At 33.4% G+C, this 13,069-nt stretch overlaps 1 protein-coding gene across 1 annotated transcript; it reads left to right on the top strand.

Annotated features, from left to right (window-relative positions):
- The first annotated feature begins 1,764 nt into the window (after nt 1-1,764).
- LOC21393738 (shikimate O-hydroxycinnamoyltransferase) lies at nt 1,765-5,198 on the top strand. The gene is made up of 2 exons (XM_010088773.2): nt 1,765-2,313; nt 4,100-5,198. Exons 1-2 carry the CDS (start codon nt 1,897-1,899, stop codon nt 5,111-5,113), a joined length of 1,431 nt encoding a protein of 476 aa, XP_010087075.1. The 5' UTR covers nt 1,765-1,896; the 3' UTR covers nt 5,114-5,198.
- Nucleotides 5,199-13,069: the final 7,871 nt, after the last annotated feature.

The following is a 13,069-nucleotide window of genomic DNA, read 5'->3' as shown; positions in this document are numbered from 1 at the left end:
TCGGGCGGGTCGGGTTCGGGCTCGGGCAAATCCTCGGGCTTTTCGGGCGGTCGCGGGCGGCCCGTCCAAAGTTCCAGCACTAATCTTTTTACTTTTATGAAAGATTCGGGAATCCTTCAATTTGTCTTTTACCGTACGCATGAAAAAATGAAATAAAAATTAAAAAAAATAAAAAATTTTAATTGTCAGTCGGGGTTGGTCGCGGGCGGCCCGTCCAAAGTTCCAGCACTAATCTTTTTACTTTTATGAAAGATTCGGGAATCCTTCAATTTGTCTTTTACCGTACGCATGAAAAAATGAAATAAAAATTAAAAAAAATAAAAAATTTTAATTGTCAGTCGGGGTTGTTGAGACTTTGTGAATAACCACTATGAACTACTCTTTCTTTTTTAGTCTTATGTTGGCCACGTCCAAACTGCTGCGCTAACCAACTTACCAATTACCTGCAGTTTCAACTATACTACATTCAAAGTGTGTTAGGAATTAGATTCCTTAATTCCAATATAGTAACCGATACCAACAAAATCATTATAAAAGAAATTAAGCAAAAAAAAAAAAAGAATACACAAATTTATAGGGTTTGTCTCAATGTGAGACTTGTGTATGTTATTTTTTAACCACCACAGTTTTTTCACTATAAAAAAGAAGTTTACAAGAGAAAATCACGTACACATCACAACTCTCAGTATTTTTTTTAATCTCTTTAATAATAGCCGAAAATCGGCACCTTGTTATATAATGAAAATTATGACAGTAGACTTTCATAAATATGAAATCGATCCGTGAAATTTTTTGCGTAAAGCAATAAATTGTAAGGGTAATTAATTAGACTCTACAATTATTTAACTTAACAAAAGTGACAGTTTAATATTACTTTTTTTTAACTTCGAATTAAAATATCATTGTAGCTTCAGAATGTAAAGAATCTTTTGAATGGGCAAAGATAAACGAGTATATACTTTTTTAATAGATCAATTTGATCCCGTATTGTCATAAAAGGTTATAGACAGAATAAATAAATAATTTCGTTGTTGTTAGCCAATCGCAAATTATGTCCAAGCATTAGAATGTAAATTATATACACTAGATTGTTTACCTATTTTGTTAGTCGAATTTTTAAGTATCGTTAGTTGTGTTTAATTATTGAAAAGTTATATATTCCATCGTTTGTTTACCTATTTTGTTAGTAGAATTTTAAAGTATCCTTGATAGCGTAATGATTATTGATTTTTCAATTGTGGAAAGGTTTTCACATAAAATTGCATGCATCGTACTATAACAATTTGCGATATCATATGTACTCTTATTTATATTCTCTTTAGGTATATCCCACAATAAAATTTTATCACGTCAATTAAAATATCTTAATTGTCATGATTTTTTAATTGACATAAAATGAAATTTAATTGATATGATATTATTTAAAAGATACAAAAAAGTACATAAATCAGAGGTCCAGGATACATGAGTCGATTCCAACAATATTTGTGAGGGGACACAAGAGTCATAACATGTATAGCATCCGAGTATATCATTAGTCAAATTTCACTATTTGGTAGGATATGAGAGTTGTTAAGTTTAATATAAGGGACTCACATTTTCCATACTAAACTCACTCATAACTTAGTTCAATAGAAACAATCCACGTGTCCCACGTGAAGGCACGTATACTAGGCCACTAGCTCATGCTTCTTTTTAATTTGTTGTCATAAATTTGAGTCTCCCATGATTCAATATACCCTCGTAATATGCCTATAAATACGAGGTCACAATTAGGTCATAAAGTAGAGAAAATTACTCAAAGCAACCATATAATATTCATCCATAAATTTCCACTCACATAAATTTCAAGCAAAGAATACCAAATTATCACTATAACATAATCATATATAGAATATGGTTTCTGGACAAGTGAAATCGTTCACGGTGAGAGTGAACAAGAAAGACGTTGTGGCCTCGGCGCTGCCATTGCAAGAGCATTGGCTTCCTCTCTCCAACCTCGACCTCCTCCTGCCGCTGCTCGACGTCGGCGTGTTCTTCTGCTATGGCGTGTCGAAACCGACGAGCTTCGCAAGCATGGTCGGGGTGCTCAAGAAGGCCCTGGCGCAGGCCTTGGTGTCCTTCTACGCCTTTGCCGGAGAAGTCGTCCACAACCCCGACGGAGAGCCCGAGCTGCTATGCAACAACCGCGGTGTCGATTTCATCGAGGCCTTTGCCGATGTCGAGCTCTGCCACCTCAATTTGTACAACCCCGACGACTGCGTTGAGGGCAAACTTGTGCCTGCCAAGAAGCATGGCGTCCTCGCGGTGCAGGTGGTGCTATTGTTTTATCCTTATAATTGACAACATTTTAAGTATTTGAAATTATTATATTAGAAATATGTGGAATACCCTGAAAACACAAAAGTAACAATGATCATACAATTACTGCAAAATAACGTTCAAAAAAAAAAAGGAAAGCATGCTAGGTTTATACCTTTTTTTAGTGACGATAATAAAAGATTTAAATCCTTGTAAAAATAAATTTTAACGTTTGTGTTAGTTTTATAGGTTAGAATCGAAACATTTTGATTCAAACATTCTTTGCTACAATGATTTTTCTCGCAGAAATTAAAAAAAAAAAAAAAAGAATAAATTTGAACCAAACCTAGGAGTGAAGATTGAAAATATTTTAGATCTAAACTTCATTTAACGACTGCAGGCATTCGAACTAGATATAAATACATAAAATAAAAATGTTGGATATGTACCATAGCCTTACTCGCAATATCTTTACAAAGTATTCTACCCAAACAAAAGAAAAAGAAAATCTTGTCGAAGGTCTTTAATATACTCGAATCGTGAAAGAAACCAATTAAGAAAAATGAAACATAAAAAAAAAAAAACGTTTCAGATAATGACTTGAGAAGAACGACTTTTCCAGGTCTTGAGGAGCACCGACAATCACGTGTTACTTGTGTAGTGCTCGTCAACCCTCATCGGCCTCACAAATAGATATTTAGGGGAAAAAAAAAAATATATATATATATATATATATTTACAAAAGATATTTTTTTTCAATAGAAGAAAATTAAGATATATATCTTTTTTCTGCATGCTTTTATAGAATCAAAGAAATATATTGACATATAAAGATTTGTGGTTCTATTCTCGTATTGACACACAAATTGCTTTATTAATAATTAGTAGATAAATTTGAATTCACATGACTAGGTTGTTAAATATTAGATGATATCATAAATTAGTGGTGGTGGAGGAATAAACAAGAAAATGAGATAATATAACTGTACTCTGTAGTACTCGTGTTGAGCCTTTTAGTTGGATTCATAGCTGGCTATAGGTTTACGGGAAACTATAATTGGACTGATTGTTCGAATATCGTCAACTAAATGCCCACTTCCTACGAAAAGCGAAAAAGATTCCAAATCCAAAGTAGAACCAAACGTAAGAATATTAGGGACATAAATGAAGACGTATATCAAGTCCTTTCTCATTTATTTTGCGCACATGATTCATATCTATACTGAGATACGAAGCACGTTAAGTTGTATCACATGGGTACGCATGATCAAGTAATTAAAGTTATTAACAGAATCTATTCAGAAAAACAATACAAAAATTTTTAAGTTTTTTTTTTTTCATTTAATTACCGCAAGTATAAGACGTAGTATTAAATTTGAGAAATGCTAGCATCATTTTTTTGTTATTCTGCATTTACTGTTTGACACGTGAACTTTACTAATACGATATATTATTGTTTAAACACAAAATAAAATGATAGAGTGCACGTGTTAATTAACAGTAAATGCGGAGAGTGATAAAGATAGTGATAGAAATAGTGATATGCTAACATTTTTCGTTAGATTTTATTAGTTTTGCGAGAGAGAAAAATAATATTTTAGTCATACTTAACGTTCAAAAATATACACTTTTGACAAGATATTTTGTCGAAAAACGTTCCTATTAAAATGACAAAACGTTGCAAAATTATATGGATATTCATGAATATCTACTCATCAATGATCATTACTAATTGTGATTGAGCAAAAAGATCGCTACCAATAATTGTTGTTAAATTTGTGTCATATCATGTGTACAGGCAACAGAGCTAAAGTGTGGCGGAATAGTGGTGGCATGCACATTCGACCACCGCATAGCAGACGCCTACTCAGCCAACATGTTCTTAGTTTCATGGGCGAACATGTCTCAATCCAAGCCCTTCTCTCTCCTCCCTTCCTTCCGCCGTTCTCTCCTCAACCCCCGCCGCCCCGGCCTCTTCCACCCGTCCCTCGACGACATGTATGTCCCCGTCAGCGCCTTGCCGCCCCCGAAAGACTCCCCCTCCGCCGCGGACCATCTCATCAGCCGAATATACTATGTCAAGGCCGAGCAGCTGGAGCGGCTTCAAGCTCTATGCAACAACAAGAGGACTAAGCTCGAATCTTTCAGCGCATTTTTGTGGAAGATGGTTGCGGAAGGCGCCGCCTTGGACGGCTCCGAGAAGGTCTGCAAAATGGGCATTGTTGTGGACGGACGCAGAAGATTAAGTAGTACTGTTGATGACGAGGTCGAGGAGGATAATGGTAGCGCAGACAAGGGTATTAATGTAATAAGATCAGCGCGTTCGGCGCTGATGGAGTCGTATTTCGGGAACGTTCTGTCGATTCCATTTGGGGGAAAGAAGGTGGAGGAGCTGGTGGAAAAGCCGCTCGGGTGGGTGGCCGGAGAAGTGCATGAATTTTTGGAAGGCGCGGTTACGAAGGAGCACTTCTTAGGGCTCATCGACTGGGTGGAGGCGCGGCGGCCGGTGCCGGGGTTGGCGAGGATATACTGCCGGGGGAGCGAGGACGGGCCGGCGTTCGTGGTGTCGTCGGGGCAGCGGTTTCCGGTGTCGAAGATCGATTTCGGGTGGGGGAAGCCGGTTTTCGGGTCGTACCACTTCCCGTGGCGCGGTGATGCCGGCTACGTCATGCCGATGCCGAGCCCGGCGGGGAACGGAGATTGGGTGGTGTACATGCACATGCCCAAGAAGCAATTGGAGGTCATAGAGAAGGAGGCATCTCATGTTTTTAGGCCCTTCAAATTTGAATATCTTAATATTTTTAAGAATTAATATTAATTTATCATATTTCATAGCTCTATGTTATATTGGAGATTCTAGTTTTCATGAAATGGATTTGGATGCCTTCAAAGTAATTTTTTTTTAAAAAAATGGATTTGGATTGGATGCTCACCAGCTCTCACCTGCTACCTTTCTCTCATATTATTTGTTCAATTGTGTGGTTAACTGGTTACTTGTTAATTAATCCCCAAGACCAATGGTATGAATAGCGGATTGGGAAGGGTTTTATTAGGGAATTTGTTGGTTCGATTAAATTTCTTATTTGTAAAATAAAAAATAGAAAAGGCCAAAAAGCAAAAGAAATTAGAAAGAAAAACTAAAAGCAAACAAGAAAAATGGAAGGCTGACGTGTGGCAAAAGGATGAGCAAAGAGCAAATTCTTTTTGGCTATGTATAGAATAGATAAATAAAAATATAGATAGATATAGATATAGATGTAGATAAAGAGATAGAAAAAAAAAATTTGAACTAAAGCAACATTTGAGAAAAAAGAAAAAAAAAATTAAAAAAACCAAATATCAAAAAAGCAAAAAGAAATCAAAATAAGATAAAGTAAATTAGAAAGCAAATTACATTACAAGAAAAAAAAAAGAAATTAGAAATAAAAACTGAAAGCAAAAATAGGGAGGCTGACATGTGGTTAAAGGAGGAGTAAGGAGCAAACTCTCTTTGACTTAAGTATGTATAGATATAGATATATAGATAAATGTTACTGAAACATGAAACTAAAAAGGTGAATTATATAATTTTGTCACAAAAAGGAAATGAACCAATTCAGGAGTTATATGTCAATGGAAAATGAAAGATATTGTTGTCCATGTTGGATACATCATATATGAAGTGTATGAAAAGTAAAACAAATTCACCTATATCCTTATTTGTATTATGTATCATTATACTCGTTGAGTTTTAAAACACGTCATAAAACTCAGCACAAGTTTTTCTTTTTTTCTCACAATATATCATGTTTTTTGTCAAATCTATTTACGTTCAGAAATTGATTTTATACATATGTCTCATCACGAGATTTACGTTTAGCAGTCAAATGCAGTCACTCATTAAGACTAAATGAAATTGTAAAAATCATTTATGTATATATAAAATACAAAAAATAGTATAGGAGACTATATTTGCATTGAAATTTAATTATCCCAGACAATTAATTTGCTTATTTGGTTATAATAGTCCTATATTCCATGGGGTATACATGAACAAGTAGTTTAAGTCATTGACAAAATCTATTCAGAAGGACAATACAAAAACTTTCAAGAAATATGTACCACATAAAGAAACTTTCAGATTATTTTTTTTTTAAAAAAAAGCATATTTTAAGAGATCGTGGCAAAAGAGAGAGAGAGAGTTTATATTAAAGGAAGAAAATGTCATGAAATTAAATATAATAAAAGGATAATTGTGTGTCAATTTTTCTTTTAGGGGCGGATCTTATATCATATGGGGTACACATAACCAAGTAGTTTAAGTCATTGGCAAAATCTATTTAGAAGGACAATACATAAACTTTCAAGAACTATGTACCACATAAAGAAACTTTCAGACTAAATTTTTTTTTTAAAAAGCATATTTTAAAAGATCGTGGCCAAAGAGAGAGAGTGTGTGTATTTTAAGAGGAAAAATGTCATGAATTAAATATAATAAAAAAGATCATTGTGGGTCGGTTTTTCTTTTTGGGGGTGGATCCAAGCAGATCACGAATTAGTTGGCAATTAAACAATAAAAAGACAAATTATTTGAAAGAAAACCACATGATCTATTAAATCATCAATTTTTCTTGTTCAAGGTTGTTTTAAATTTGCAAAGAAGCAAATGATCTGTAGATAATATAAAATTTATAAATTGTCTCTTCAACACTAACGTCCGTAAGAGTCAGGTGAAGTAACAGAAGACCCAAGCCAAAAAAAGGGAGGCTCTTGTCTATCTCTCAGGAAAATATATATATATATATATATATATATGGACTGAGATCCTATATATTGTCCATACTTCGCAATTGGCTGACATTTTAATTGATTCTACGTCGAAGTACTTGACATTTTAATTGACATTTTATTTATAAATTAAAATAAATGTGGATAAGATACAGCGTGCAGCATATTAAAATTTCAATTTTCAACAACATGAGAGATTCGAGGCTGGCAACATGCGAACAATTCCCTTGGAATATTAACTTTCTAAGCTCTTTGTCGGTCCTACACGATTAGGTTGTTAAATATTAGATGATATCATAAATTAGTGGTGGTGGAGGAATAATCAAATTATAATTGGACAAGAAAATGAGATAATATAACTGTACTCTGTACTCATGTTAAGCCTTTTAGTTGGATTCATAGCTGGCTATAGGTTTACGGGAAACTATAATTGGACTGATTGTTCGAATATCGTCAACTAAATGCCCACTTCCTACGAAAAGCGAAAAAGATTCCAAATCCAAAGTAGAACCAAACGTAAGAATATTAGGGACATAAATGAAGACGTATATCAAGTCCTTTCTCATTTATTTTGCGCACATGATTCATATCTATACTGAGATACGAAGCACGTTAAGTTGTATCACATGGGTACGCATGATCAAGTAATTAAAGTTATTAACAGAATCTATTCAGAAAAACAATACAAAAATTTTTAAGAACTATGTACCACATAAAGAAATTTTAAGATTAAATTTAAAAAAAAAAATAGCACATTTGAAGAGATTGTGGCCAGAGAGAGAGAGAAAGAGAGTTTATTTTAATGGGAGAAAATGTCGTGAAATTAAATATAATAGAAAGGATAATTGTGGGTCAGTTTTTCTTTTGGGGGTTGATCCTATATCACATGGGGTACACCTGACCAAGTAGTTTAAGTCATTGACAGAATCTATTCGGAAGGACAATACAAAAACTTTCAAGAACTATGTACCACATAAAGAAACTTTCAGATTAAATTTAAAAAAAACATATTTTACGAGATCTTGTCAAGAGAGAGAGAGAGAGATAGTTTATTTTAAGGAGAGAAAATGTCGTTAAATTAAATATAATAGAAAGGATAATTACGGGTCAGTTTTTGTTTTGGGGGCGGATCCTATATCACATGGGAGTACACATGACCAAGTAGTTTAAGTCATTGACAGAATCTATTTGTAAGGACAATACAGAAACTTTCAAGAACTATGTACCACATAAAGAAACTTCAGATTAAATTTTTTTTTTAAAAAAGCATATTTTAAGAGATCGTGACCAGAGAGAGAGTTTATTTTAAGGGGAGAAAATATCGTGAAATTAAATGTAATAGAAAGGATAATTGTGGGTCAGTTTTTCTTTTGAGGGCGGATCCTATATCACATGGGGTACACATGACCAAGAAGTTTAAGTCATTGACAGAATCTATTCGGAAGGACAATAAATAAACTTTCAAGAACTATGTACCACATAAAGAAACTTTCAGATTAAATTTTTTTTTTAAAAAAAGCATATTTTAAGAGATCGTGGCCAGAGAGAGAGAGAGAGAGAGAGTTTATTTTAAAGGGAGAAAATGTCGTGAAATTAAATATAATAGAAGAGATCATTGTGGGTAAATTTTTCTTTTGGGGGCGGATCCTAAATCACATAGGGTACACCATGACCAAGAAGTTTAAGTCATTGACAGAATCTATTCGGGAGGACAATAGTGAAACTTTCAAGAACTATGTACTACATAAAGAAACTTTCAGATTAAATTTAAAAAAATAAAACATATTTTAAGAGATCGTGTCCAGAGAGAGAGAGAGAGAGTTTATTTTAAGGAGAGAAAATGTCGTGAAATTATATATAATAGAAAGGATAATTGTGGGTCAGTTTCTGTTTTGGGGGTGGATCCTATATCACATGGGGGTACACATGACCAAGTAGTTTAATTCATTAACAGAATCTATTCGGAAGGACAATCCATAAACTTTCAAGAATTATGTACCACATAAAGAAACTTTCAGATTAAATTTTTTTTTTTTAAAAAAGCATATTTTAAGAGATCGTGACCAAAGAGAGAGAGGGAGAGAGAGTTTATTTTAAGGGGAGAAAATGTCGTGAAATTAAATATAATAGAAAGGGGGTTGATCCTATATCACATGGGGTACAAATGACCAAGTAGTTTAAGTCATTGACAAAATCTATTCGGAAGGATAACAAAAAAAAAACTTTCAAGAACTATGTACTACATAAAGAAACTTTCAGATTAAATTTAAAAAAAAAAAGCATATTTTAGGAGATCGCTGCCAAAGGGAGAGAGAGAGAGAGAGAGAGTTTATTTTAAGGGGAGAAAATATCGTGAAATTAAATATAATAAAAAAGATAATTGTGGGTCAGTTTTTGTTTTGGGGGAGGATCCTAAATCACATGCGGTACACATGACTAAGTAATTTCAGTCATTGACAGAATCTATTCGGAAGGACAATACCGAAACTTTACATAAATAAATTTTCATATTAAATTTAAAAAAGAAGCATATTTTAAGAGATCGTGACCAGAGAGAGAGAGTTTATTTTAAGGGGAGCAAATGTCGTGAAATTAAATATAATATAAAGGATAATTGTGTTTTAGTTTTTCTTTTAGGCACAAATCCTATATCACATGGGGTACACATGACCAAGTTGTTTAAGTCATTGACAGAATCCATTCGGAAGGACAATACAAAAACTTTCAAGAACTATGTACCACATAAATAATCTTTCAGATTAAATTGAAAAAAAGAGCATATTTTAAGAGATCGTGGCCAGAGAGAGAGATACAGTTTATCTTATGGGGAGAAAATGTCATGAAATTAAAAATAATAGAAAGGATAATTGTTTGTCAGTTTTTCTTTTGGGGACGGATCCTATATCATATAGGGTACACAGGACCAAGTAGTTTAAGTCATTGACAAAAACTATTCGGATGGACAATACAAAAACTTTCAGGAACTATGTACCACATAAAGAAGGTTTAAGCTTAAATTTAAAAAAAAAAAAAAAACTTATTTTAAGAGATTGTGGCCAAAGAGAGAGAGAGAGAGAGAGAGAGAGAGAGAGGGAGAGAGAGAGAGAGAGAGAGAGAGTTTATTTTAAAGGGAGAAAATATCGTGAACTTAAATATAATAGAAAGGATAATTGTGGGTCAGTTTTTCTTCTAGGGGCAGATCCTATATCACATGGGGTACGCATAACCAAGTAGTTTAAGTCATTGACAGAATCTATTCGAAAGGACAATACAAAAACTTTCAAGAACAATGTACCACATAAAGAAACTTTCAGATTAGATTTAAAAAAAATGCATATTTTAAGATATCATGGCCAAAGAGAGAGAGAGAGAGAGGGAGATAGTTTATTTTAAGGGGAGAAAATGTCGTGAAATTAAATATAATTGACAGGATAATTGTGGGTCAGTTTTTCTTTTGGGGACGGCTCTTATATCACATGGGGTACACTTGACCAAGTAGTTTAAGTCATTGACAGAATCTATTCGGAAAGACAATACAGAAACATTCAAGAACTATGTACCACATAAAGTAACTTTCAGATTAAATTTAAACAAAAAAGCATATTTTAAGAGAGAGAGAGAGAGAGAGAGAGAGAGAGAGTTTATTTTAAAGGGAGAAAATGTCGTGAAATTAAATATAATATAAAGGATAATTGTGGGTCAGTTTTTCTTTTGGGGGTGAATCCTATATCACATGGGGTATACATGACCAAGTAGTTTAAGTCATTGACAGAATTTATTCGAAATGACAATATAGAAACTTTCAAGAACAATGTACCACCTAAAGAAACTTTCAGATTAAATTTTTTTTTAAAAAGCATATTTTAAAAGATCGTGGCCAGAGAGAGAGAGAGAGAGAGAGAGTTTATTTTAATTGGAGAAAATGTCGTGAAATTAAATATAATAGAAAGGATAATTGTGGGTCAGTTTTTCTTTTGTGGGCTGATCCTATATCACATGGGGTACACCTGATCAAGTAGTTTAAGTCATTGACAGAATCTATTCGGAAGGACAATACAAAAACTTTCTAGAACTATGTACCACATAAAGAAACTTTCAGATTAAATTTTTTAAAAAAGCATATCTTAAGAGATCGTGTCTAGAGAGAGAGAGAGAGAGAGAGTTTATTTAAGGAAATAAAATGTCGTGAAATTAAATATAATAGAAAGGATAATTGTGGTTCAGTTTTTGTTTTGGGGGCGGATCATATATCACGGTGGGGTACACATGACCAAGTAGTTTAAGTTATTAACAGAATCCATTCGGAAGGACGATACATAAACTTTCAAGAACTATGTACCACATAAAGAAATTTTCAGAGTAATGTTTTTTTGGAAAGCATATTTTAAGAGATCGTGACCAGAGAGAGAGAAAGAGAGTTTATTTTAAAAGGAGAAAATGTCGTGAAATTAAATATATTAGAAAAATTAATTGTGGATCAATTTTTTTTTTGGGATGGATCTAAGTAAATCACGAATTAGTTGGCAAGTAAACGACAAAGGAAACCACATGATCTATTAAATCATCAATTTTTCTTGAAGTACGTAAGAGTCAGGTGAAGTAAACAGAATACTGAAGCCAAAAAAAAGAGGCCAAGATGATATTGTCCATCTCTCAGGAAAAAAAAAATGTATATATATATTATATATATATATAGACTGAGATCCTATATATTGTCCATACTTTGCAATTGGCTGGCATTTTAATTGATTCTACGTCGAAGTACTTGACATGCATAATTTCTTTTTTTTCTGAATATAAAATCATGCATAATTATAATGCTAGCGCAGCCTTTTCCTGATCTGCAGCCATTCCTACGTTTGATAAAATTTATTTTATAAATTAAAATAAATGTGGATAAGATACAGCGTGCAGCATATTAAAATTTCAATTTTCAACAACATGAGAGATTCGAGGCTGGCAACGTGCAAACAATTCCCTTGGAATATTAGCTTTCTAAGCTCTTTGTCGGTCTTACACGTGACAACCAATTAATCCGAAATAAGTAAATAAATTCTTGATTATAATTATACTTTATAAAATGAATGATATTAGAGAAGGCATGACTATGGTACATTATACATATACTAAAAGAGAGTACGGATTCACTGTTAATGTTACAGTGCAATGAACAGTGTCTTTTCCGTTTTATCTTTATTTATTTCTTCACTTAAATTTTTATTCCTGTTATGTCCTTTTTAAAGTTACTATATTACCCTTTATTTTAATTTCATTTGTTTTGGTTTAATCTGACCGTTTTGGTCATTTGACTGAGATTGAATGTTTTACTTTTTTCCTTTGCGATTGCTGCCTTCTACAACCTTCTACATCTTTATTTTTTTTCCTTTGTTTCTGGAGCAACTTTTCTTCATTCTGTTTTATACCTTCTGCAACCTTTTGTCCACTCTCTCTTTCGGTGGATTTCTTTAGAAACTTTGGTTCTCTTCTTCAGTGCTTCTATTTTTTTTTTTTTTGCCTTTTGTCATCTGATTTTGGTGAAAATTGGGGGCTTCCATTTGTTCTTCGCTGTCGGTTATCTGGGCTTTGGTTCTTCGATTTCGTTTGGGCGTTTTCTCTGGTTTTGATGGATGCTTTTTTGGTTCAACTTGGCTTTGGTGGAGGATTTTTCGATTCCTCTTGCCTACTTCTCCATTGGGTTGATCTGCCATTTTGGTTTGGTTTTCTATCTCCTCTTGCCGGAGTGCATGTTTTGTGCTTCTTTTTTTTCCCCTTTTAATATTTTTCCCTCTGTTTGTGTTGGTTTTGTTCCTCTGTGGTTGCTCCGGTTAAATTTCATGGTCTTTTTATTCCATGTTTTCTTTAGTGTCTGTTGTGTTCAAATTCTCCTGAATTTATTAAAATTTGTTTCATTTTTTACTGTATAATATAAAGGGTTTTCCTAAAATACGTCTGTGATTATTATTTCTTTCTTCAGTTGATTCTTTTGTGCAGAAAAGGGTTT

The sequence above is a fragment of the Morus notabilis genome, unplaced genomic scaffold (assembly GCF_000414095.1).
Source record: "Morus notabilis unplaced genomic scaffold, ASM41409v2 Scaffold1289, whole genome shotgun sequence".
NCBI classification, from domain to species: Eukaryota; Viridiplantae; Streptophyta; class Magnoliopsida; order Rosales; family Moraceae; genus Morus; species Morus notabilis.
The sequence above is the reverse complement of the archived record's forward strand: the minus strand, read 5'-3'. Positions and strand labels throughout refer to the sequence as shown.